This window comes from Nelumbo lutea, chromosome 2 (genome assembly GCF_056320005.1).
Source record: "Nelumbo lutea isolate HS-2025 chromosome 2, American lotus-T2T, whole genome shotgun sequence".
NCBI classification, from domain to species: Eukaryota; Viridiplantae; Streptophyta; class Magnoliopsida; order Proteales; family Nelumbonaceae; genus Nelumbo; species Nelumbo lutea.
In genome coordinates, this window is record NC_142685.1 from 15,780,065 (window position 1) to 15,806,141 (window position 26,077).

At 38.3% G+C, this 26,077-nt stretch overlaps 1 protein-coding gene, 2 long non-coding RNA genes and 1 pseudogene across 3 annotated transcripts; 2 read left to right on the forward strand and 2 right to left on the reverse strand.

Moving 5' to 3' along the window:
* Positions 1-4,334: 4,334 nt before the first annotated feature.
* Positions 4,335-4,870, reverse strand: LOC148868805 (large ribosomal subunit protein uL5z pseudogene; annotated as a pseudogene).
* Positions 4,871-13,177: 8,307 nt separating this feature from the next.
* Positions 13,178-16,095, forward strand: LOC148868806 (putative receptor protein kinase ZmPK1). Its single transcript, XM_088967873.1, has one exon. It carries the CDS (start codon positions 13,488-13,490, stop codon positions 15,942-15,944), a length of 2,457 nt encoding a protein of 818 aa, XP_088823999.1. The 5' UTR covers positions 13,178-13,487; the 3' UTR covers positions 15,945-16,095.
* Positions 16,096-17,968: 1,873 nt separating this feature from the next.
* On the forward strand, positions 17,969-20,335 carry LOC148868807 (uncharacterized). The gene is made up of 3 exons (XR_016107991.1): positions 17,969-18,850; positions 18,942-19,034; positions 19,986-20,335. It is a non-coding gene; the product is annotated as an uncharacterized LOC148868807 (long non-coding RNA).
* Positions 20,336-21,516: 1,181 nt separating this feature from the next.
* Positions 21,517-24,989, reverse strand: LOC148868808 (uncharacterized). Its single transcript, XR_016107877.1, has 3 exons — positions 24,466-24,989; positions 23,162-23,494; positions 21,517-22,926 (listed from the first exon to the last, which is right to left on the reverse strand). It is a non-coding gene; the product is annotated as an uncharacterized LOC148868808 (long non-coding RNA).
* Between the last annotated feature and the right edge of the window lie 1,088 nt (positions 24,990-26,077).

Below are 26,077 nucleotides of genomic sequence, written 5' to 3' on the forward strand. Positions count from 1 at the left end.
ATATAGGCAGAAACCCCCTTGCCAAAATCGCTTTATCTTCTCCACTTGAAGCAAGAGCGAACCAGCGGTAGTAACCTCTCTCCATGAAGGTTATCAACAACAATAGAACCGGTCTATGTTCAATCTGTCCAAACTGAAAATGACATTTTTGGCCATACAAAAGGTATATTAAAAATTTTCAAAAAATATAATAATCAAGTGATATCACATGTGAACGATTTATACGGAATGTTAATGGTAGGAGAAATTTTTGGTAGTTATCAAAAATAATAAAGATAATATTAGTCAAATTTTAAACAATAAAATATATTTAATCAATTAACTAAACCATGAGAGCAAGACCCAAACGGTAATGAAGCCACTGTAAACGAGAGGTTGCTAAAAAAATCATCTTACTTTCGAAGATCGACCAGATCAACTACCCAAAATACACAACCACTTCCTCCGTTTATATCATAAGTTGTAGAAGATAAAGTTACCTCGAACTCTGGGCTGCACATTTTTCAAGATTCATGATTTCATCTACAAATACCCTAAAACTATTAGGCAGCTTCATCCCCTTCAGTGTTAAGAACCCATCATTTTTCTGACAAACAAAGTTGGTTTTACGAATAACCCAACAGACCCGTTTCTCAGGTCGGCAATGTATTGCTGTCACAAATACCACAAGGGCCACAATTCTTGTAGTTGTCACATTGATCCTTTTTAGCGTACTAGAAAAGGATCCAGAAACCGTTAACACCAAGCTCAAACTTTGAAGCAAACCGATCATATTCAGAAATGCTCGTTGAAATCCATGAGGATCGGCGGTGTTATATGGGCGTTGGAGTGGGGGTGGATCGTTCGGTGCGGTTTAGGGACAGTGCAACTGTGAAGGAAGAGAAGAGAGAGAAAATGAGAAAAGAGGATGAAACAAGTTATTTTTTGGAGTCCAGACAGCTGTGAGGTCTTGAACACCATCGGAAAAACTTAGACTGTGTGTAAAAAGCAGGTTGGGCTATTTTGGTAGGTTCTGTCGATGAGTGTGGACAAAAAGGTATTTACATTTGGGGAATTGTCCGAAACCCGCTATTATTTTTTATGAAGTCTCTTAGTAACTTGACCTTGACTAACGAACATCGTTAATTTACTATTATACCCTTCTTCCGCCGGTAAAATCTTTCTTTTCTATCTTCGTGAACTCTGGAGGATACCCAGAAAAAGCGGGTCTGGCTTGGCCTTCCCATTTGGCCTGAAGTTTCCATCTTTCAGGTGAGCAAAGGATCCAGGTTCTCAGAGGTTTACATGGAGAGTGTAAGCTATGATGCATTCTTGTCATCCAATAATCTCCTCGTGGCTTTCACAGTCATCCCCGGTTTCAAGATTGGCAAGACTGTTATACAGTGTCAGGTGTACCTATCTCCATCTCAAACTCAAGTGAACCACAAGCGGGCAAGCCGGTGATGTCGCCAACCGACACCTGACAATGGTGTATCAGCATTCTAGGAGCATGGATCCGGTCCACCCGTGAAGATGGTCCAGAGGGGGTTATAATCTGGAACCTGGAGTTTAGAGAGGGAAGGCGAGTTCAGTTGGTCAGGTTGTGGGGAGTGGGGACCCGACCTGGTTTTCTGGGTTCTCTTGTTTTCTGTCGAACCAAAGAAATCTGTTTCCATTTGTGGGAGTGAACATTAATTAGTTTCTTAATGCTCCTTTTGGAGGTTTTTGTTAACAGCCAAAAACCAGTGACAGAAAGAGTTTGCAAGAAGACAACGCTATAGTTAAGTAAGAGCTTTTGTATGTTTGCCTCAAAACATGTTTTTTTTTTTTTGTTATGTATATATGCATGTAATTGGTGAAGAAACCATGGAAAATTTTAATATAATATCTCCTGAGTTGGACCAGTTAATGATTAATAATATTCTAGCCAAACAGTAGAGTGTTTCATTGTGAGTTCCAAGCTGTGCAGCATTTGCTCATATGCCTTTAGGAATATTTTTGCGGGGGTTGCCAAGCCCCACTTCGTTGTGGTTTTTTGCCTTTTGTTAGGATTAAACTCTGAATTACCGATTAATTAGTATGGCAAATAAGAAAAAAATAATTGAGAAATATGTGAATTATAAAGCAAATAATAAGAACAAAATAAATGTAAAGATGGCACCGGATTTACGTGGTTCGGTCAAAGAGACCTACATCCACGAGAAAAGAAAGAAAAACCATATTTATTCATGTCCTTGATGAGAGAACTACAAACTGACCACCTTACTAGTGCCGAAATGCCTTTAACAAAGCCTTAAAGCACTCAAAAAAGGGCATGGATGACTACTTTGAGCTGGTGTAAGAGAAACCCTTAATGGGAGCAGATAAGAAGAAGAACGATCCAAACAGAATAAGAGTAGATCTTGTCAGAAGATGGTGATGAAGTTCTCCCAATCTTTTCAGCCTTCTAATGCTCTCTCTCCATACACTTACTACCCCTAAGAGGCAGCCCTTTTATAGAAGAAAATAGGGAAGTGGAGGAGTCACAATAAGTGTAACAGTTTTTGGTGGTGTAACTGTGACTGTTACAACATTCATTTCAAAAAATAAATGTAACAGTTTTTTGTGGTATAATTGTGACTGTTACAACATTCATACCAAAAGATAAATGTAGCAGTTTTAATGGTGTAATTGAGATTGTTACAACATTCATACCAAAAGATAAATGTAGTAGTTTTGGTGGTGTAATTGAGGCTGTTGAATTACTTAGCCACACCAAACGTCAACACCTTTGTCTCGGTGCCGGAGGCCACCAATGTTATACTAGATTAATTGCAGAGAGTGCCGAGCCTCCTTCCGGTTGTTGCAACTCCTCTGCCCCTGCTCTTCATGTAGGTGGTCATCGGTTTAAGGCCTAAAAGGCAGATCTCTACAACATGTGAGTGCGGCCATGGGTTTAAGGCCACGAGAGCATACATAACACTACACCTTTGATTCCTCTGTATGGTAATTTCTTTTTCATTGTACTCATTACTAGAATGGTTTCAGTCTCCAGATCTTAAGAGTTTAGAACTTTTGATTACAGAACTGTAGTCTTTTTTTTTTCTTTTTCAGCAAAGATAATATCACTAAGAAATTGAGTAGATCCATTACAGACTCCATTAACACAGGGAAATCCCTCAAGAGTCGAGCTAACATTCCTTCATTAGTTTTCAGCACATGGACATGGGGATTGTGAAAAACTCGTCTATGAATCATTCCTTAGACGTTGAGAGCAAGAAGACCCTTCCTTTGATGTTGACAGCAAGAACACTTTGGGTTGAGAGCAAGAAAGACTCCCAGTGAGGAATCTTATATATGAAATAGGATTGGGCACTTAAGGGCATTTCGGTCAAAAAATGTTTAACAGGCTGACTCACCATTCAGAGGCAGTTTAGTCATGAAACATGCATTTAAATTGACATGGACAACTTAGGTCATTGATCTTTAAAGGTGTTCTAATGGATGGTGAGTTTTAGAAAATAAAATCTCACTGACATCATGAGGTTTGGAAGTTTTGAAAAGTTATGGTGAATTTAAAAGAGTTCATAAAAAGAAGACCTGAAATAACTAAGATGTCATGTGTAGAAGGTGGCATGTATGAATTTAATTGGATGGGATAGAAAATTATTTGTTCAAGGGAACGAAGGATGCAAGCTCGATTCTTGGCTTCAAGCAAATGAGACATGTTCGAATTTTGTTGGTTGGGACAGAGAAAATTCTATCCAGCCAATGCGAGCTCAAATAACTCCTCAACCTTCACAATTAGTGATTGGTTGGTCCGACTATGATATGGATAATCATATCATATCTAAAACCTCTGCTACTATCACGTATATAGAAGTTACCGGAATTATTTAAGTAACAGGTAATTATTTTTTATAAGTTAATTAAAATTTAAAATACTCTTTCACCTATCCGTTAACTGAATATCTTCCTCACTCTCTATCACAGGTATATTCTTCCTCTTCTTCTGAAAGAGAACTAATACCTACGTATGAATAAAAGCAGTGAAAGATATCCTAAGCAAAATAAAAATGGAGAACCAAACATAGAGAAAGGCTTACGAATCACATATGTATCTAGGGTCACGTAATAAAACACCTACAAAACTACCAGTCTAGTAGTCCTGATCATATTGTCTGAGTCAATATGACCCAATCCAAAATAAATCCTGATCAAACCTTGACTAAGAAGTTGGTCATATTGATGGGGTCAGATTGGGTCATAATGGTCTTACTCGCATAAAACAGAACGAATATTCCTGGTCTACAAACCTTGCCAAAACTTAAATGGGATCCAAATTAATAGGGATCTCCCTAAGAAGTTGCTATTGTCTAAGCCTTGTTGAGGATCACTCCATATTTCACTTGGAACCAATTCATAGCATCCTCCTTTGTGACCCAGTGTTGGATCCCAACATGAGATTTGCACCTACGACGGTGAGCAATGCGATATCCTGGTCATTCGAGAACGACATAAAAGTCCATACCACAAATACCGGTTGAAGGATCATACTTGATACCCAAATCGGTATGCTTCTGAATACCAAAACCGAAGCATCCAGTATCACTGAATTTCCGCCTCAAGAGCTCATATTCCTTGACCTTCAACCCACTCTCAAGAAGTTGCTTCGCCTTCTCACCGCTGAGTGTGATGTAGCATGTAATCTTTTCATTACATCTTATGTTTATACCAAAAGACCGATTGATGTACCTAGCCTTTAAGAAAATGGGGTCTGCCCACTCAGCTGCTCCAATACCTTTGTGATTTTGGTGAGACGATCTCCACTTTCACTGACGGAGATGTTGAGGACTAATTTTTGAACTTTGATCTCCCGCATTGGGTTCGAGAGCTTCTTCTCTAAAGCCATTGCTCTTCGCAGTCAAGGTTACAGAGGCAACCAAGTAGGTTGATCGTTTACGGAGGGAAGCGGTGGGATAGAAGAAACCCTCGCCATATTTAACTTCACCTTATTAGCTCTCAGGTGAGTAGGGGGAGGGTGACGTTTAACAGCGAAGACGTTAACGTCTTTCTTATATTTAAATGATTTTCTTTTCTGAAATGTGATTTTAATTGTTGTTTTTGAAACCGGTTACTTGTGATAAATGTATTCACCAAAACATAAAGTCCAATGTTGATTGGTCCTTCTCATCCGATATGATATGGAAAAGATTCTTTTTCCATATCATATATTTTCCCCCAACAAAATCAATTCAGGTCTAAACTGATTATAAACAAGTAAGAATCAAAACCAATCCCAAAACAAAATCCTAGAACCAGAATTGACATAATTAATTTGGTTGGTTGGGACTTATAATAGATAAACCCCACCCATTTATAGAAGTTTGCATACCCCACAACCGTTCTAATCTCTCGGTGTGTTTATGCCTGACTACATTAGGTGTTATAACTGATTATACAACCCCTAACACAAGCACTAAATGTAGCTAATCCAAAATAATTAACCTTTCCCATACTTAGTATATATTAAGGGAAGGTTTTAAGGCCATAGTCCCCACCATTCAGACACATGGCAACCTCAACTTTCTAGAAAAAGCATATCAGAATTTGGTTGTTCACATTTTCAAAGAAAAAGCCCACTCCTCATATATATAAATTGCTTTTAACCATATTTAAATTTTTTTAACTTAGACATGTGGCACTCTAAAACAGGTGTCATACATTCAATAATAATTCTTTAGAAATACATGAGAAGTGGGAAGCTCCCATTCTCATTCGTTCCTAAACAAAAAATTTTGACCTGTTGAAATACATGATATAAATTTTATTAATTTGCATTAATTAGTTGATTCTTTATTCAAGGACGCTTTTAAGAGAGACTTTTGAAAATATATGGATGTGATGAAAAAGTTAAGATGTGCGCCCCAATATGCTTTCACATGTGAAATTATAAGAAGCCTCATAGTCAAACTTTAACCTCTTTCTCATTTCAATTTCATACGGGATGCTTCGATTAGTTATTATTTAATTAAAAATTTTAACAAAACTTTAAACTCTCAATGGCTCTCATCTCATTGATTTCGCATGTGTTTGGCATCGGTTACATTGCTCCAGAAAAGGATCACACATTAGTGTTATATTGAAAAAATCGATGCTCATAAAATGTTAATATGTTTGGAATCATTTTTTCATAAAAAAATGTGTTTTAAGTCACACCTTGGAAATTAATAAGGCATGATTTGGAGCAACGCCAATTTCAATGTTTTCTCATATTGGAGCTCATTGCTGCCAATAAGGACATAATGCGGCAATGACGTAGAGTTCGTATAATGGATACCAGTGTTGAAAACAAATATGGAGCATTAGTACCAAACAGAAGGTGTTGTTGTTGCTCTAGGAAATGTCCTATCTGGTAACAACATTTTCAAACAAACAAAAAAAGACATCGTTTTCTCACAAAACGGTGCTTCCAACTGACACATCAGCAGTATCTATAGCATAGATGCCAAACATATATTTTATCGAGTGGAACCTACAACCTAGGACCATGTGGCAAGTATGCTTATACAAAGGGGCTCAGATATGCTACCCAGTAGCTATTCCTACATCTCTATTCACAACACATTACAGCTATGCATTGAGCATATCTCCCTTAATCTGAAGCTCCTACCCAACCTATCCATAAAACATTACAACTGCACATTGAAAATATCTCCCTATGAATAGTAATGTCGTGTAAATATGGAAAATATTTTCAATTTATAATTATAATATCATGTGAATAAGTGTGGATGGGAGATCTGCGTGAATTTACATCTGCACCCTGCAAAGGGTGCCTCACAAATACCTCACAGGATATCTTAACCATATATTGAAAACATCTCCCACTAACAATTTCAGAAGATTCCCAATGCATGCTGAGATGTGCATGTGGGGCACAGATGTGATCTCCATACTATTGCTTGCCTCGATTGCATAATTCTGCACATTTGACACATTGACGTAATGACTATTTGAATTCTTTCTTTACTTTTTTTCTTTCTTCTTTTCGTTATTGATTTAATTTAATCATGTCATATGCTTGATGAGTCCGGATCACCTGCCAACAAAACATGTTCTAACACTACCAATATCACCTGAAACCATACATAGATCCAACTTTTATGATGGGCCTCAGTTTCATAATAAGATATACGGTGTCAGATCAAGTTGGTAGAGTGTTGGAATTTGTTTTGTTGGCAGATGATCCAACTCCTCATTGACCTTTAGTACTGAGTCCTGACCGGTTGGAAGAGGATTGATATCCAACATTCGATGGCCGGACGTGTTCATCATGCCACGAGGGTGAATAGTGGATCTAATTGTCCACATCCGATGGTATAGAGGAATGTAGTGGTCAACTGGTCCGAATCCTCTCCAAGCCAGTCACGAGAGGATCCTCTATTGGCCCAATGATATAATACCAGCTCATCAAACAGCTTTGATCAATCAAAACACTGTATCAAAAGTCAAAAGCCCGCTACCTACAGCTTTCCATGAAGAAGTGACCGTTTGGGAGGGCTTTTACATAGCAGCTTCTGCATTTCATGAATATCATAAAACTGTTTTGTTAAACATTCAAAAAGCCAAAATTATATTTACAAAAGCAGAAGCCCTCCCAAACGGACTTTAAACTTTTGAAGAAGCAACGCCGGCCGTCGGGGTTGGTCCCAAGAATATTTTTTAATACACAGAAGTAGCAAACGACGTTCGAAGCCAAAATTTAAAAAGTAAATAAATAGTAATAGTACCAACTTGTTCTGTGCTTGGTGGCTTCCAAAAAAACAAATGAATTTTTAATAGTTGGCTGCCAATTGCTGTCTTTAGTTGTTGAGCAAAATGATTTCATAAACATTTGCCCTCGGAGATTGACCTTCCCCATACTTGCCCTGTTGCAATTTGTATCGTCATCACTCATCACTAGGCACGGGTAGGTCTACAAACGGATTGTTGTGTATTTTGCAATGGCAAGGGGTGTGTATGAAATGTTAGTCTCCTAGATTTCAATTTGTAATTGAATAATTGAAAGTTGCACTTACTAAACCCAAGTGCATTTTAGGATCTGTTTGATTTGTAAGAATAGGAGTGGGAAATCACAATCATTTGGTTGGATAGAATTGGAATTCCATCCTTATTCCATCCAATTCCTGGTGGAATGACATTTCCTCATTAAAGGAAATGGCCATTCCCAACTCTGCCTTAGGAATGAAAATTCATTTTAACCGGTTCTGATTCTCATAAAAACTAACCATGCATAAAGAATATACTATTTCGATTCCAATTCCAATTCCAATTCTAATCTGAATGCGAATTAAACGGATCCAAATTATTATAGAAGGAATTCGGATTATCCCTTTTAGTTTTTTCTATTTTTTTAATTATTGGGGTAGACCATCCCCATAGATGTAAAACCACTCAAATCGGATGAAAATAGGGGTGTTCATCTTGAGCTGTGGAGTTATTTTTTGAACCGAACTGATCTGATCGATTTTTTAAATATCCGAACTGAAACCAAATTGATGCAACCGGTTAACCAATCGACTGGTTAATCGGTGATCAATTAACCACGGTTTGGTTTTTTATTTTTTTATGCACTTAAAATAAAATAAAGACAGAGAAAGGTAGACCATATTTGACTCCCCTACTCTGCTTCAAAAATTCCATAATCAGACCACAAAATATCCAAACAAAGGAATAGGAACAACTGATGATCGCTTTTACCTTCTTGTCACTGCCGCTCTAATTGCAAAGAAGAGCATTGATGATATCCTGCATAAATGGGCGATTTTTCATGTATTTGAGCAGTGAGACCAAGACTTTCAGCTGTTAATGGTAGACAACAGTCCTGTTTGATGATTAAGTACTTGTTAAAAGAAGTACTTGTTATGTTAAAATAAGTAAATCTTAGAAGTATTTATTTTAACAATCACTAAGGTTGTTTGATAACCCACTTTTCAAATCACTTATTATGTTTTTAACCCTTTATTGGGGTGAGAATGTTTGGTAAGTTACTTTTCCCATAAGTGTTTATATTGACGCAAATGACAAATTTACCCTCCAGTCAAATCTCTCTCTCTCTCTCTCTCTCTCTCTCTCTCTCTCTTCACTAGAGCTATCAAAACCACCAAAGCTATAGATTGGACAACAGAAAGACTCCTCCGATTAACAACCTTCACAAAATTCTCGGATTCTCATTTCCACCTCCCGAGTCTCTCATTTCTCCCTCTCATCTTTCTTTTTCCTTTCTTTGGATTTTTCAACCATTCCACGATGATTCTACCGTGATTTCTCTAGAAGTCATTGTTTTAGTTCTACAATTTTTCTGTATCGTGCCACTTTATCTTCATTTTGATGCTTCTCTCCTTTACTGAAAACCATTTTTTATTACTCTTCTTGTTTCCTCAATATTCCTTGGTCGTTCTTCTTATTCTCTCTCTCTCTTTCTGATACATTTTACTTTTATCTCTCATACTTATGGATACTAGCGCCACCTATCAGAATTGATATTGTTTGATTTGTTTTCCACCAAATGTGATTGTTGGGGAATATGGGGTCACTATAACTTAGGAGGAGAAGCTCTGAGGCGCGTCTGAAGACACTGTCTTTAGAACGTTATTTGCCCCCACTCAGTTTTACTGAGTTTGCTGTTGGGTTACAGGCAAATTCGTTCCCAGGATACAACAGAGCCTTGGGCGAGAATCTGCAATCAGCAAAGTTGAAGAGTCTCCAAAGAAACCTTCTGTGAGACTGTAACAGACCGGACTGAGAGAGAGAGATAGTGAATTTCGAAATTGTGTGTTTTGGAGTCTGATTCATGCTCCTTAAATAATTTGTGAAGAGGTATGAGGAAAAGGTAGGTGCTGGTTTAGAGAAGGCACCTTGAACAGTCACAATTTCAACCATTGTGATTGAATTGTGCCTCTTGATCACACCCGATCGAATCGTGACCATTGATCTCATCAACGGTGATCAACGGTCATCAACGCACCAAAACCAGAGCTGCCCATCGCGTCAATGCACCAAAACCAGAGCTGCCCATCGCGAGCCACGCGTGCGCGCGCGTTGCACGGTATCGAATCCCCATACTCTCCTCTACTAATTCTAAGGAGTGTAAATCAGCTCCTATTGAAATATTGAAAACAAACCTTGTAATTATCCAATGTGGGACAAGTTCAAAACTGGGTTTTTTTTTTCGTAAGAGAAAAACTGATTTTCCAACCAAGTGTGCAGGTGCAATTTCTCATGTAATTGACCAATCAAACCCATTGGATTTAATCTCTTATGAGATTAAAATCCAACAGTGATTCCACAATTGGAGCGACCATTTGAAAACTTCTTTTGTATGTTCGCCATCGATAACTTTTGCTTCTCTCTTCATCAAGTGTTGGCTCTAGGAAGTTGATTGTTCCTCTTTAACTCTGTTTCAATTGATAATAAATCAGAAAATTTAGCAATTCCTATCAACAACAACTGTAACTCTTAAGAAAATTTAGCAATTCTTATGAACAACAACTGCAACTCTTAAGAAAAACTCCCAAATCCCTGTTCAAGTTAAGAAAGTGTTGAAACAACTTTGAATGGAAGAAAGCATATATGCAGCATTATCGAAAATTTCGTAAGCTGTAGCCCCGTTAATTTCAGTAGAAGTCACGGCAAGCGTAATGTGACCGAGTGACCGGAGACAGATTTATCACTAAGCCACCGCAGTACAAAAATGAACAAAATCAAATAACGTCCCAATATGGTCAGATAGAAATAAAATGACAAAAATAGAGAGAAAAAGAGAACCCACAATTGGGGGGTGCAGACATGAACATTGTATTGACATTGTTGGACCAGAGCCTCGACCAAGAAGGTAAGGCCCGGGGCATCGATTCCATCCGCATTAGTGACTAACACAACAGGTTTGGAGCAATCCTAATCGGAAGCGGATGGAGGGGAAGAAGAGGAAGAAGGTTCTGTGGATTCATTAGTCTTGTTGGGCTATTTGTCGCCGCCACCTTTTCTACTGGTTAGAACGTCTTGTAGATTAGATATTAGGGATGGGGGTAAAAAGTTGTTCTTCACAGAAGTCATCATTGAGATGCTATCGAAACTAAAAATTAAGGAGGGTAATAAAGCGGGCGATAAAAAGGGGTCCCTACTCCCTAACAGAGATGAGAGAGAGAGAGAGAGACCAAATGGAAGAAGATGATAAACTTTTCTTTCTTTCTTCATCAGCGGTGGCTTTTGCTCACTGTGGAACGTCACTAATGGACCTGCAACCAAATGTTGCAAGTGGACTTGCAACCAAACGTTGCCGCTGATAAACTTGAATGGAAGAAGAAGATGATAAACTCGAGTGGGGGTAGTTTTGTCATTAAAGAAAAAAACAGGGACAGGTTTGTCCCATTGGAATGAAGAAACACTTCTTCAATAGGTGCTGAAAAAAAGCCACATCCATGTCACTTTTCTAAGAAGTACATTTTTTAATACTAATTACTTATCCTCTTTTTTACCAAACACCCATAAGTACTTAAAAATCACTTAATGTGTGATCTCATGTCTCAAAAGAAGTATTTGTTTAAATAAGTACTTTTAAGTATTTTCAAACAGGGCTGACATTCAAGAAATGAAGAGATAGGGCATGTGACAATAAATCGATTTGACCGCAATTAGGGGTTGTATAGAAGTCAGAGCACATTATCGAGCTAGGGTTTTGGATTTTCATCTTCTACTCCTTCGATTTCTAGGGACAAAGGAGGTAGAGAATTGAAACCCTACACTATAACAGTGAAAGGTTTCTTTCTTCATAACTGAGGACTGAGAGAGAGAAAGGGAAACTAGGAAAGGCCCGAAAGGGTATTAGGTTAAAATCGAATCATTTATTTGATTTTAATAAATATAATATAATATAATATATATAATATTATTAATATATATCGATTGATTTGGTTAATTGTTGAATTTTTTAAAAGGTTAACCGAAACCAAATTAGAACTATTGGATTTTTAAGAATATCAAACTAAAATTGAACCGACCAATTTGATTAATGATTTTTTGGTTCATTTTTTTTCTCACCCCTAGATGAAAGCAGGATTTGATTCTAAATCTTTGCTATAATCAGCCTGAGACCTTACCATTTGGCACTTTCCCAACACCAATTATCCAATTCATCACCTATAAAATAAAATAAAATAAAAAAATAAATTAGAGACTACCACCTTGTAATTTGGACGGTAATGACTTAGCCCCCAAACTTTCCACTGTTACAAAGACGCACCCTATGCTTTCAAGTTCCAGCACTTTGACCCACCCCCAGTCCCCCCTTAATCGTCTTGATGGTGAAAATAAAATTATGAAAATGCCCATTTGAATTTATATTTTCTATTATATTTTTCTATCTTTTTGTATTTCCTATTTTCATCTGCAATTTGCCAATCTTCTGTTTTTTATTATCCTTCTTTTCAATGATTTTTGTTGTATTCTTTGTATTTTATACACTACATTACTTTTCTTATTTTCCAGAAAAATGGTATTATAAAATAATGGTAAAGCAGAGATGGGACGTGTGTATTTGAGAGAACTACCATAAATGTACCCCTTGTAAAAATTAATCAAAGTTGATTACTCGGTTGCTCCCCATACGGCCATACCTTGTTTTTTATCTTCTTTCCGCCATTGAATTCCATTTTATTTTTTAATATTTATGTTTTAAAATTATATTTTACCTTTTTACTCTCTCCAAGTTCTAATCTTTTTTATAAACTAAATTAATATGATTTTGTAATATTTAATAAAATATTAAAATATTTGTTCAATTAATATTGTTTTATAACTTTTCTATTATTTTATAATATTATAATATTTTCATCAATTTTGTTATTATTATTATTATTTAAATAACAATTTGAGGAATACATTTGTAAAATATACTTTCGTTCCGACATCACAATTGATTGTGGAACAACTGAAAACAAATTTTACACAATATTTTCAGAGCTTTTATCAGATTTTTTTTTTTTTAAGACCTTTACCGAACGGTGAACGTCCCTTAGACCAACAGAGAGTTTCAATCTTATTCCAAAATCTATCAAATCTTTCACATAAATGTGTAGCGTATAGGTTGTAAGAGTTTCTTTGTCAGTACTCATTTTAATTATATTTTAATCATTTAATGGTGAATCGGGACAAAGTGGCTTTAAAAAATTGACAGTAATTGACCAATTGCTAGTTTCGGCGAAGTTTGAGTTTTCCACGAAAGTCGACCGCGGAATATTGATCGCTGCAAATGAAGAGAAAAAGAGATGAGCCTCTGGCGGCGATTAGCCGATGACTGTTCTTTATTCTCTCTTTCGTTCCTGGCCTTTACGTTGATGTCGTTGAAAATTTGAGTGCCCTCCTTGGCAAAAGCATTAACACCAACCAGAAATCAGGGCGGAACCCCAAATTTTCCAAAAGAATTTCAGACGAATTGAATTCTAAGACCAATTTATCTCTGCTCCAACATGAGACACCTAATTCCTCGTTGTCCAGTCATCCCTTTTTCTCTTCTGTTCGGTGTCTTCTTTTACTCTTCTTTTGCATCTTCAACACCAAGGAGTTATCTGAGCAGACATTCCTCTCTATCAGTCGAAGATTTTGCTTCTGACGTTCTTATCTCTCCTGACAAATGGTTCACCTGTGGATTCTACCCGGTGGGTACTAACGCATACAGCTTCTCAATCTGGTATACCAACTTAACGGACAAAACCGTTGTATGGATGGCTAACCGAGACAGGCCCGTCAATGGCCGACGATCCAAAGTTTTGCTGCGTAGGGATGGGAAAATGGTGCTTACTGATGCCGACGGCTCAATCGTCTGGTCCACCAACACCACCGGCACCGGAGAGAAAGCCGAGCTCCTCAATACGGGGAATCTTGTCCTGCGGGACCGTTACGGTAACATATCCTGGCAAAGCTTTGATTCACCTACTGATACTCTTCTCCCTTTACAGCCCCTTACAAAGAACACGAGACTGATCTCTGCAAAGGCCAAAGGTCAGTACTCCTCCGGCTATTATATTCTCTATTTCGACAACGACAATGTTTTGAGATTAATGTATGAAGGGCCTGACATTACTAGTGTGTATTGGCCTAACCCCGACTTGGGTGTGTTTAGAAACAATAGAACAAGTTATAACAGAAGCAGAATTGCAGTGCTCGACGAAATGGGTAGTTTTTCGTCGAGCGACAACACGGGATTTTATGCTTCTGATTTGAGTTATGGGATTCGAAGAAGACTGACCATGGATTATGATGGTAATCTCAGACTCTATAGCTTAAACGAGTCAGCTAGGCTCTGGGTTGTGACATGGGAATCTCTTCCGCAACACTGCATTGCGCGTGGGTTGTGTGGAAAGAATGGGATTTGTGTTTACACACCAGAGGCCACTTGTTCATGCCTGCCGGGTCACAGAAGAAGTGATCCAAGTAATTGGAACAAAGGTTGCGAGCCTATGTTCAAGAGAAGCTGCGACAATCCTCAAGATGTGCAATTCGTGGAGCTCCTGCATACAGAATTCTCTGGATTTGATTTTAACCTTGCGTATTCCATACCACTAGAGTCCTGCAAAGAGCTCTGCTTCAACATGTGCTCTTGTGAGGCCTTTACATATAGAATATCGGGAGACCCATTCTGTTACTTGAAAGCTTCACTTTTTAATGGGTACAGGAGTCCGGGCTTCCCAGGCAGTGTATATTTGAAACTCCCCAAAAGCTTGAAAATATCAGAAACTTCCACTCACATAGGATCTTCTAAACTCACTTGTGGAACTAACAGCACTGAAGCCCTGGTGAGTCAATCTGGAAACTATAAGTTGAAGAACAAGACTACATGGATTTATCTCTATTCATTTGCCTTGTCGATTGGTGTAATTGAAGCATTAATAATTGCATTAGGTTGGTGGCTTTACTTTAGCAGAAACGAGATGTCAAGGTTGATGAAAGATGGATACCGTGTGATGTTCAGTCAATTCAGGAAGTTTACTTATGCTGAGCTCAACAAGGCAACCAAGAAGTTCAAGGATGAGTTAGGGAGGGGTGGCTCGGGAGCTGTCTACAAAGGAGTTTTAGGGGATAATAGAGTGGTGGCAGTGAAGAAATTGGGAGATGTGATTGAAGGAGCAGAAGAGTTTTGGGCTGAAGTGAGCACATTTGGGAGAATTAACCACATGAATGTGGTTAGAATGTGGGGCTTCTGTGTAGAAGAGACTCACAGATTATTGGTCTACGATTATGTGGAAAATGGTTCACTTGATAAGCACCTATTCTCCAATGCCATCATTTGCAGAAATAGTAAAACTAGTTTTTTGAATTGGACGGACAGGTTTAGGATTGCTATAGGAACAGCGAAGGGTTTGGCATACCTGCACCATGAGTGTCTGGAATGGGTAATCCATTGTGATGTGAAGCCTGAAAATATACTTTTGGACAAAGATTTTGAGCCTAAGATTGCAGATTTTGGACTGTCCAAATTTTCTCAAAGAGGTGGATCTGGCTCAGAGTTCTCTAGGATTCGAGGAACAAAGGGGTACATGGCTCCAGAGTGGGCTCTGAACCTTCCTATTACTGCCATGGTTGATGTGTACAGTTATGGGGTTGTACTCCTAGAAATTGTGAAGGGTACTCGGCTTTTCAATTGGGTGGTTGTGGATGGAGAAGAGGAGGCAGAGATAACAAGATTTCTCAAGATGGTAAAGAAGAAGATTGAAAGTACAGAAGATGCATGGGTTGAAGATATAGTGGATCCAAGATTGCAAGGACAGTTCAACAGGAATCAAGCAGTAATGATGATTAAGATAGGTATATCCTGTGTGGAGGAGGATAGAAGCAAGAGGCCAACCATGGACATGGTAGTGCAAGCTCTAATAGAATGTGAAGATGATGAACCAGAGATCTTTACTGCAAGCAATAGCATTTTGTAATTTATGGAAAGAAAACGTACAAAACTTTCTTTCTACCATCATGCATGGATGTTATTTGATGTAGTGATTTGTATTTCTTATGAATACATTCAATAATTTATGCAAAGACACTGTAACTTACAGAAATAAGCATTATAAGATATTTTCATCAGTCTTTTTCTGTTAAATAATGTCTTGCATTCTAGCAAAGAGAATGTGTCCATTTCCAGCTTATGCATCCAAAAATGAAAATATCTATATACATGTATTCCATGATCAATAGTTCGGATCGGAGCATTTGTTGTTTGGCCAGTAAGTAAACTTATGTTACTGTAGACAACGCAATACTACAGGTGACCCATGTATTAGATGATTGCACTGATGAGCTTACATCACATGTACCATAGCAAAAGTTAGTAGACTTCTCAGAGCAATACAAGAGTAATTTTACAGCAGAATCATGTCTTTCATGTCAAAATCCTGCCTTCTGTCTGAACTTGTTTGGCACTACAAATTTTAAGTTAGGTTACCATTAACCCCTGTTTGGGCAAAGCCATATCTGAAATGATGGAAGCTGTTCACAACCCAAATATAAAAAGAACTTTGCAACTTGCAAACTTGGAAGTGAACTTTGCACCAAATGAAAATCTTCAAACCACCTTGGGGTCTTGGTAATCTGGACGCTTCCACCATTATTGCTGTTAAGAAATCTAAATGTGACCTCATAAAAGGTCCCACTGTGACTCTATATGATATATTTCTCTGTTCTATCAATTTCAGAGGACAACTTAGTGTCTGGAACATTACAGTTCTGCATCTACACAAACAACTAGACCAAAAAAAAAAAGTGTGCATTCTGCAGATACAACTGATCCATGGAAATGAATGCATAGATCTTCTTATCTTTGATACAACTGCAAACTGGAACATTTTTCTGTCCCTCAGCTCCCAAAAGCTTCTTCACTCTACTCACCTCATCCCACATCTTAGTTTCTACAAGTATATCTGCCAGAGGTTTATAATTGCCTCCATTCTTGGGCTCAAGATAGAAAAGCCAAAAGCTTGCTTTCTGTCTCTGCAACCTCAACATTGCATTGCATCCTACATATACCAAAGACAACCCCAAACTGTGGCACCCGGTTCCATCTGCAACTCTGCATTCATTCTACCACTTTATCAAACTAAAATTATTGAGGTCCGGAAGCCACTCTAGCCAAGTCAAGTTGTTGAACCACCAACTCTAACCGTAATCCAACATTCCAACTTGATGACATTAATTGAGCTTAAGTTAACCAAGTTTGTTCACATGTTTGCTTTAAAAATGTACTTTTTATGATTGGTCGATTAGTATTAACCAGTTCTATGCTGCATTTGGCATTCCTTATTTTAAGGGCTTATCTTCTTTTTGTAGTTAAAAAGCCCCTATGAAGATTGAAGATTGAGTTTTTAACTGCAAAAAGGAGATAAGTCTTTAAAATAAAGAATGCCAAATGCAGCCTTAGTAATAAGGGCGGATCTAAGGGGACCCAGGGTAGCCATGGCCTCCCTATTCTATGTAAGTTTCCTCCCTCTCCTCACTTAATCCAATGGTTGGCCCCTCCAATGGCCCATCCATAGGAGGGGCCCCTCATAAAAAATTCCTGGTTCCGCCCCTGCTTAGTATCAATACACAAGTACACACGAGCAGAAAGTCATGGTGTTTTAAGAATCTACATATTACTTACATGTAAAATTGTCCATGCATACATATGCATGCATAGGGGTGGCAATTTTACCCACATAACCGGGTCCCTGATCCGACCTGCCCTGAACAGGGCGGATTTTCCCTGGTCCCAAATGTGTATGGGTCAGGTTTGGGGAATTTTCTTTTGCCCTGGACCGGGGATGGGGTCTGCCTATAAATCCAAGAACCCGACTCGACCCCGCTTGTTATTTACAAATATACCCTATATATATATATATATATATATATATATATATATATATATATATATATATATATATATATATATATATATATATATGTGGGTGTGTTAAAACGTATTAGCCCTAAACCTAATAGGAGTTGAGTAATTTTGTTCGGTGCTTAGTGTTTACTGTGTTTTCGTCTTCCTTCAACTGTTCAACAGGTCACCCTTCGCAGAATCACTAGTCCTTCAAGTCTTCAACCTTCGCACAACCGCAGACCGTCCGGCGCTGCCACCACCGTAGCACTGAGGAAGCGCCGACCGCCGTAGCACACTGCACAGAGGTGCAGCTCAGTCTGCACTCCGCAATCCTTCGGTTCAGTCTTCGTCTTCAAGACTTCTTACCTTCTCAGTCTGCATCTGCAATCTTCATTCGATCTTTCTTGCTCTCCGTTCGTCCGCCAGCCGCTGGGTGCCGCCACAGCAGACTTCCCAGACTCCCAGTCTTCCTTCATTCTTCTTGTTTTTTCAGATTGGTACCCATTACAGTTTTTACAGTTTTACGGTTTGGTTTTTTCTTATCGCACAGCCTGAAATGAGTAGCTCAAGGAAAAAATCGCACGTCTTCCTTTCTCTCACTGACTCACTCCCTCATTCCCCTTCGACTTTTCACACCCCTGAAGCATGTAAACTGTGTAATAAGATACAGTAAAACTAAAACAATGCATGCAAAGCTCCTTCTACAAAAACTAAACTTCAACTGTTTAGGCAGTAACCATGGGAATAGTCGTTCCCTTGTCTCCTCCATGGGCTGCAGAGTGCGGAGTGCCCCCTTCTAAAATGACAGCATGTGCTTGATCTACAATCTGTAGAATTTCCATAGATAAAATTGGGTTAAGAAAGCAAATATTTTACAGCAACAATCATGTGCTAAATGCAGCAATCTGCAAGCAGAACCTCAATGAAAAGCTTCTCTCCAGCAAGCATAACATATTTCAAATATCCTTCTTGTTGTCCAGGGTAAGTGGATTTTTTCCTTGAGCTACAATATGGTTAAAAGTAATAATATGTCTTAAGCTATTCTCTGAAATCCCAGTTGCTGGATCTGTAGATTCCCATTATATGCTGTGAATGAAACCAATTCAATTACTCTCTGAAAAGTTGAATGGCATGTGATTACCAATTCTATCTGCTGATGTACAAGGTAATCTGCTGCATTAAAAAACAGGATAATCAGTACCTTGAAATTTTTTGTTTCTTAGTTCATTTGCTGGTATATAGAGCAATTTTTGCTTCTGGGTAATGGGTAATGAAGCCCTTGCACTTCTCCTTTCATTAATTACTACTTTTGGGTCAATGATGTTCTGGGCAAACTCTTAACACAACAGCTACTTTGTAAACATATGTTCCTTGCACGTACATATTAACTACAGTCCAGTATAAACCTGAGCTAGAGAGGTTCAATTTGCACCTTCAAACACTACAAAATTTGCATCCCAATCCAAATCATGATAAGCCTAAAAACTGGCTTCTCAACAAACTTAACATCATACTTTCAAATTTCAATTCATTGCTTGCCTTCTATTCATCTAAGTGAGGCCATCCCACTTGAATATCTTTATGGTGGGAGTTTGTTTAGGAGAAAGACTTGTCTTGAACAACCTGTTAGCAAAGACCTGTCTTTATTACACTTGTGGCTGTAATCAGGTCGAATTGAATTCAGATCCAACCAAATCCAAATCTGATCCAACTATTGGTACTTCAAATCCAAATCTGACCCGAAATTTAATTGGATGGTGGGGGTGGGCCGGTGGGATCTCAGTTCGGATTCGGATTTGATCTGAGTCTACCTCATTGTTTTTAAAATAAAGAAAATAAAAAAAAATAATTATTTTTATCTTATATTGATTTACTATTTATAACTTTTGTATATCAACCGGTGACACTTTGTGACGGGGAGAATTCACCATATGGGTGATGTTGATAATTTCACAAAGCAAATCAACCAGTTGAACCGTCAAATCTGCTATTAGATTGATGTTCATTTTTTTCTTGGTTAAATAGCAGAAAAAAAAATATCATAATTTTTATTACTGATGTGGCATTTTTCTGTGTTTTCCACATTTGGCCGAGCTCCATCTTTTGGTGTTTCAAGAAATGCTCTTGGATATGAATTCAAAGTGACTGTTCTCTCTACTGATTTCTGAGGAGTTGGGCACTCCAAAGTGACTGGCATGCATTTGGTTTTTCCTGCAGTTTCGTTTAAGGGAGGATGTTTGTCATCTCTCTAGATCTGCCGGTTACCTATGAGTGGGATTCTTTTTTTTTTTTTTTCTGCAGAATGTTTGATTTGCTGATTAATATTTAGTGCAATGTTATTTCCCTCTCGGTATTATTGTACGGCTTTATAGACATTGTCCTCTATGTTAATTATTTCCCGAAAATGTTGGACAGAAGCAGATTATAGTATATACAGTAATGTGATCATTTTTAATTTGATTGTTTAATGCTATTCAATACTCAATTGTATCTAAACTGGTTTCCAATCTGAATATAAACAAATCAAATCAAATCTGATTTTTTAATGCTATTCAATACAGTCATTGGGGTGGGAAAATATCGGGGATTACCTGTCCTCAGATCATTGCTTGCAGGGTGGGTACATGTCGGGGATTCTCCATTCCCGACGGGGCGAGGGATGAGAGTTGAATCTTCACCCCAATACCGAGGTATGGGGCGGGGATGGGGAATGCGTGCCCCACCCCATTGCCATCCCTATGCTTGCATGTATACATAATACAATTTCAACCAACACCATTTCATTATGGGAGCTACTTTAACGTGGTGTCTTTTGAAACATCGGACCAAGGTTGTTTTTGAGAATGCTACTGCCTACTCGTGATCCCTCACAAGTCATTCAGCATGCTAGTGTTTTGGTGTCAGCTACCCCAGTGATTTGGATAGAAGAGACGAGGATATTTGGGGGCTGAAGAAGAGAAGAAACTAGGCAGGAAAGGGAGAGAGGTAGACGAAGAAACATGGGCCGTCACGACCCACATCCATAGGCCAAGCTGGGATAGGGGTTTGAGGCCCATGCGCTGACACTATATATGTAATATGTATATAATTTCACCTAGGCCCATGCGCTGACACTATATATCCACACAACACCATCAGTGTATTGGGATTTGGAAACATCTCCCCATGAATAACAACGGAAATATTCCCAATGTGAGTAGGGATGTTGGAACAGCTTGTAGGTAGTAGATCCAAGCCCCATGCAAATAGGGATGATAATGGGGAAGATTTGGGGAGGGTTTTGTAAATTCTAAACCTTATTTGCCTCTCTAAACCTCCCACCTCGTACTTTCTCTAAAACTCATAGCAGGTTGGATTATGAGAATCCACAACCCATATTTCCTACCCACAATCTATCCACCTTGAATTGCAGCCACTCATCTCTCAATTCATAATAGAGATGTGTGGTTGTAATTCACGATGGGTAGAGATGTGTATAAGAAAAGTGAGTAGGAAATCCTGTTTGGAGAATCCAAACCCTCCTTGCACATGAAAATGCAAAACCCTAGCCACATTAAGGGTAAAGTGGGTTGGATTTAAAATCACATCTACTTTCCTATTATTTCTTGTTATATATAAGTGATAAATAAGTAAAATAATATGAATAAACAACAAAGTTTCCAATTATTTGATAAAATGGGTAAAAAACACATAAACTATCAATTGTGCATTACACGAAATTCAAAATATTATTAAATTCAACACCTAACACATAATATGCTTTCCATGGTAGACTTAGCCTAATACCGAACCCTACCCACACCTGAACGGATTGTAGAATCCCAAAACCCCTCCCCACCCCAAAATCCATCCTTCAAGAAAAAAAAAAAAAAAAAAAACCACCATGTTGGGCCAGATACACACCAGATAGGATAGAAATTATCATCCTTACATGCAAGGTCCCCCTCTTCAATAAATTGTTTGATGCCAACACAACCAATACACCTAGTATGGCAGACTAGGAAGATAAAGGATCTTGAAAATTTTGATTAACTGAACCAACCAAAAAATATTATATTTATATATTACATATTTTTAATATATATTGTAATTATAATTATCTATTTATAATATACTATATAGTTATAGTATTTTACATTATATACTTATATATTTATAATATATAAAAAATTTAAAAAAACCAAACGGGTCAACTAATTAATTGATTACTTTCAGTTTGAGATTTTATAAAAGCTAGACTAACCTAACCGTCGATTATTTTTGGGAATCCGGATTGGCTGATCACAATACATTGGGTTGTCATATTAATTCAACCACACATCAGGAATATCAGCGATATAAAGTGCTAAAAGATGTTCCAAATGTGCAGCTGGATGATGTAACCAACAATGTATTGTATTTAGCAGATCGGAACTCATTTTTGGGTATAAAGATCCTGCCCTTCGTGCATATGTCAGCAAGGTACAATGATGGATTAAAAAAAGGGCAAATTTCTTAAATTACCCTTATGATTTAATTAATTTATCCTCCACTATTTTTTCAAATTTTAAAATAAAATCCATCTGATAGAATTTTTGAACTATAATCTCTTTTCCCTTTGGTCCTCTGTGTACAGGCTGGGCATCCCCTATCGTTTTGTAATTGAGAACTCCGTGGCAATGGAATCTGGTGGTGGAGCGAAAGGAAGAGGTTTTGAGAAGTTCATGGGTGTGATTAAAATCGATAGAGGAAGTGCGATACAGATAGAGAGGGGTGTGTGATTGACGTGAGCCAGGAGGTGGCCATGGAATCTGGTGGTGGAGCGAAAGGAAGGGATTCTGAGAAGTTGGCGGGTGTGATTGAAATCGGTAAAGGAAGTGCAATACAGACAGAGAGGGGGTGTTGATTGGTGGCCACACTCATGGAGTTGGCGGATGCTGCTATGAGTGTGGCCACCATATCTGAGCTCTAGCTTTGAACCAAACTGGTTCTTTGAAGTCCACTCTAACCCACTTTTCAAGAACTCCAGGGGTGATGAACCTGAGCGCGCCCAACATAGACCATCGGCTGTGGATCACCTGACATATTTCAAGCATAAAAAGTAAAACTATTACTGTAATTGTTATTCTGATGAAGCTGTCATATTAATTTCAAATAACCAGAAAATATAAGCAGGAATTTTAACAATTCAGTTTTGTCATAAAACACAGTCAGCTCTCTCTCTCTCTCTCTCTCTCTCTCTCTCTCTCTCTCTCTCCAACTCAATTTAATTAAGCGACCACCAGGCACTAGTAAGTGGAAGTGATGGATTACCTCAAGAGCTCCCTGTTCCTGGCGAAGGCCTTTGGGTCAGCTGATAAACCGGCAGTGTCCCAGCCATAGTCTTCGGGGAAATTCTCTGGTGAGGTACAAGGTGTTTGAGCAGAGAAGGGCCCCAATTCCCAAGTACTTAACACGCTGCGTGCCATACCATAATTCATTCCCTTGTTCAAACAAATCCAAAGTAAAGAGAAAAAATTCCGCTTACTCCAATAAATCAAAAAGGAACAAAAGGATGATATACAGGAGATGGAAGGCCATTAATAAAACTTGCGAGCTTAGGTTTGGTAGCGCTCCGCTAGAATATTTCTGATATTCCCGAGTTCTCTGCAAAACCAAAAACGTTCCATTTGAATGTTACCTAACGCGGTCTTACACTCTTACCATGGTGAACATGCCAGTTCCCAAAGAAACAACATTCCTAACTGGGTTAGCGTTGGTCTAAGGACAGTGGTGGATGCTGCCATGAGTGTGGCCAACATCCCTCGTCACTGGAACCGGCAGTATCTGTTGTTAGACTGTTTTTGACAATTGACATTATCGGTAATTGCTAACTGAAAAAATGAAGTGTCAAATTTGTCTTCCTTTATTCCTCCAATTTTCAAAATAAAATCCAAATGATGAAAAATTCCAGAAATCCTTCTTTTTTATTTAATTTTCTTATTAACATAATATTTATTCATTTTTACTACCTCTAACCACTAAACAAGAAATGGATTTCACTTGCCAACAAGCTGATAGCACTATTTCTGGATGTAACTCAAATAAAATTGAAAACAAGAATACAAATTTAGATTCAAACATTTCACCTGAAACCAAACTAAAAAGCCAGATCTCTAAAACAGAAGTAAACTAAAATGAGATTAAACAAACGGCAGCACTACTAACATTGTCCATCAGAACATAAGATTGGTTTTAAAGAAAAAATAAAGACATAATTATCGGTGGTATCCATCTAAGCGTGAAATAGGTTTTGGGAAGAAAACTAATGACAGTATTATCAACAACACTCATCAGAGTATGAAATTGGTTTTGGGAAGCAAAAACAAAGTTAGCAACTGTCCAATCTTTTGAGACTAACAGATATGAGTTGAAACTACATGCCATTGAAACCTAACAGGAAGCAATAGACGGATTTGGTTGGGGTTAAAAGCCTACAATGTTCAGTTCGACAGAACTACACCCGTCAACTTCCTTCCCCAACCTCAGATTCCAATCATAGCAATGGTGGGGAGAAGCTAAGCTAAGAAAAACAAAGGAAAGGAAATAAAATGAAACTAGGCAACAACGGAACTTACTTGAGTTACATTCTAACCAACTGTGTGATGTTATAATAGGGGGGTTCTAGCGCGTTCAATTCTGCTCAGCTGACGACCAAAAGGGATAAAATAAATGGCTGGTACTTGGTTGGGATGCTGGAAATGGCATGGATGAGGAAGGGGAGAGGGATGATGAAAATGTAGGAGGAAGATGCAGAAAAGAAAATGGCTGGCCAATTAAGTTTAAATGCAACTTAGTCTGGTGTGGTTGGGAATGATGCAGAGAGGTAGAGAGAGTAATGTAGAGTGATGAGTAACAAAATGAGAGAGAATGATCTGCCGAAGTAGATATCGGTGATGCTGCTGCTACTCCCCGGTTGTCGCTACTACTGTGTGTTAAGAGCGCCATTGCACTGATGTGTTCAAATCCACCACTACAAGTGGTGGCGATTGAAACAGGGGAAGGGAGAGAGAGAGAGAATGAAGGGGTAAAGAAAAATTGAACAATGGAAGAATGGGGGAGAGAAAGAGATGGGAGAATAGAGAGACGAAGCGGCAATTACATAGAGGAAGATAAAAACAATCAAAGAAAAAATAAAAAAAAGGAAGAGATAGAAAGAGGAGAATCGTCTTTCCTAAGGCTCAGCTCGTAAGGAGTATAAATACAAACATGCAGAGCGCAAATCCATGTATTTTGTATTATTCTGTACATATTTGTATTTGTACTTCTTCCAAACTAAGACTAAACCAAAAGAGATGATTTTTGAAAAATATGATGGTGTTCCGAAGCATGGGCGTTTTTTGGGACCAACTTTCAACAAAAAAAGGCCTATGCTTCCAAGACCCATTTAAAAAAAAAAAAACACTTTGATTTTGTTTGAAAGTGTTTTGTACAGTGAACAATACTATGCTATTTCGTAAGATGATTTTCATCACCGTTTTTCCTGTATGTGCTGACAGGTAGACCTGTTCATGGGCCGAGCAGCCTGACAAACCGGCCTGGCCCCCAGACGAGCTTGAACATGTTTATAGGCCCACGGGCTTAAACTCGGGCCAAAAAGCCTAGCCCGCAATAAATTCGAGTCAGGCTCAAGTTTTGTCAAAATAGCCCGGCCCGACCTAAAATTAGACTTAAAATGGGTTATGTGATTATGTCCATTTGAATAAATTTTTTGATTTAAGAATGTAAAACTATGTTTTAAAACGTAAAAGAAAGGGAAAAAACCATCTTGTAGGCCCATTGTTCATTTAAATAGGAAAAAAAAACTATCTGAATTTTTAATTCTAATTTGAATAGGGAAAATTGTAATTTTTTTATTAGGTCGGGCTTTGGGCTTCAGGCTTTTTATCAAGGCCGGGCTCGGGCCCAAGTTATAGGCCCATTGGTCGGGCCGGGCTTGGGCTCGGGCCTAGCGTATTTCCATTAATGATGAGTAAAAGCCCGGCCCGGCCCATGAGCAGGTCCACTCACAGATAAGCACTACATAGAATACACGTAATCGCCAATCAATCAACCGTTGGGGACAATAGTTCACCGATGCATAAAATGCCTAATTTGACATTTCACGCATCGATGGGGTCTCAATTTACGAGGTATGCCCATGGTTCACGTGTGAACCAAACAATCATGTACATGGGCATTTGTTGAAAT

What these genes read in the sequence shown, in the direction of transcription:
- LOC148868806 (XM_088967873.1), top strand. Translation starts at nt 13,488, where the DNA reads ATGAGACACCTAATTCCTCGTTGTCCAGTCATCCCTTTTTCTCTTCTG.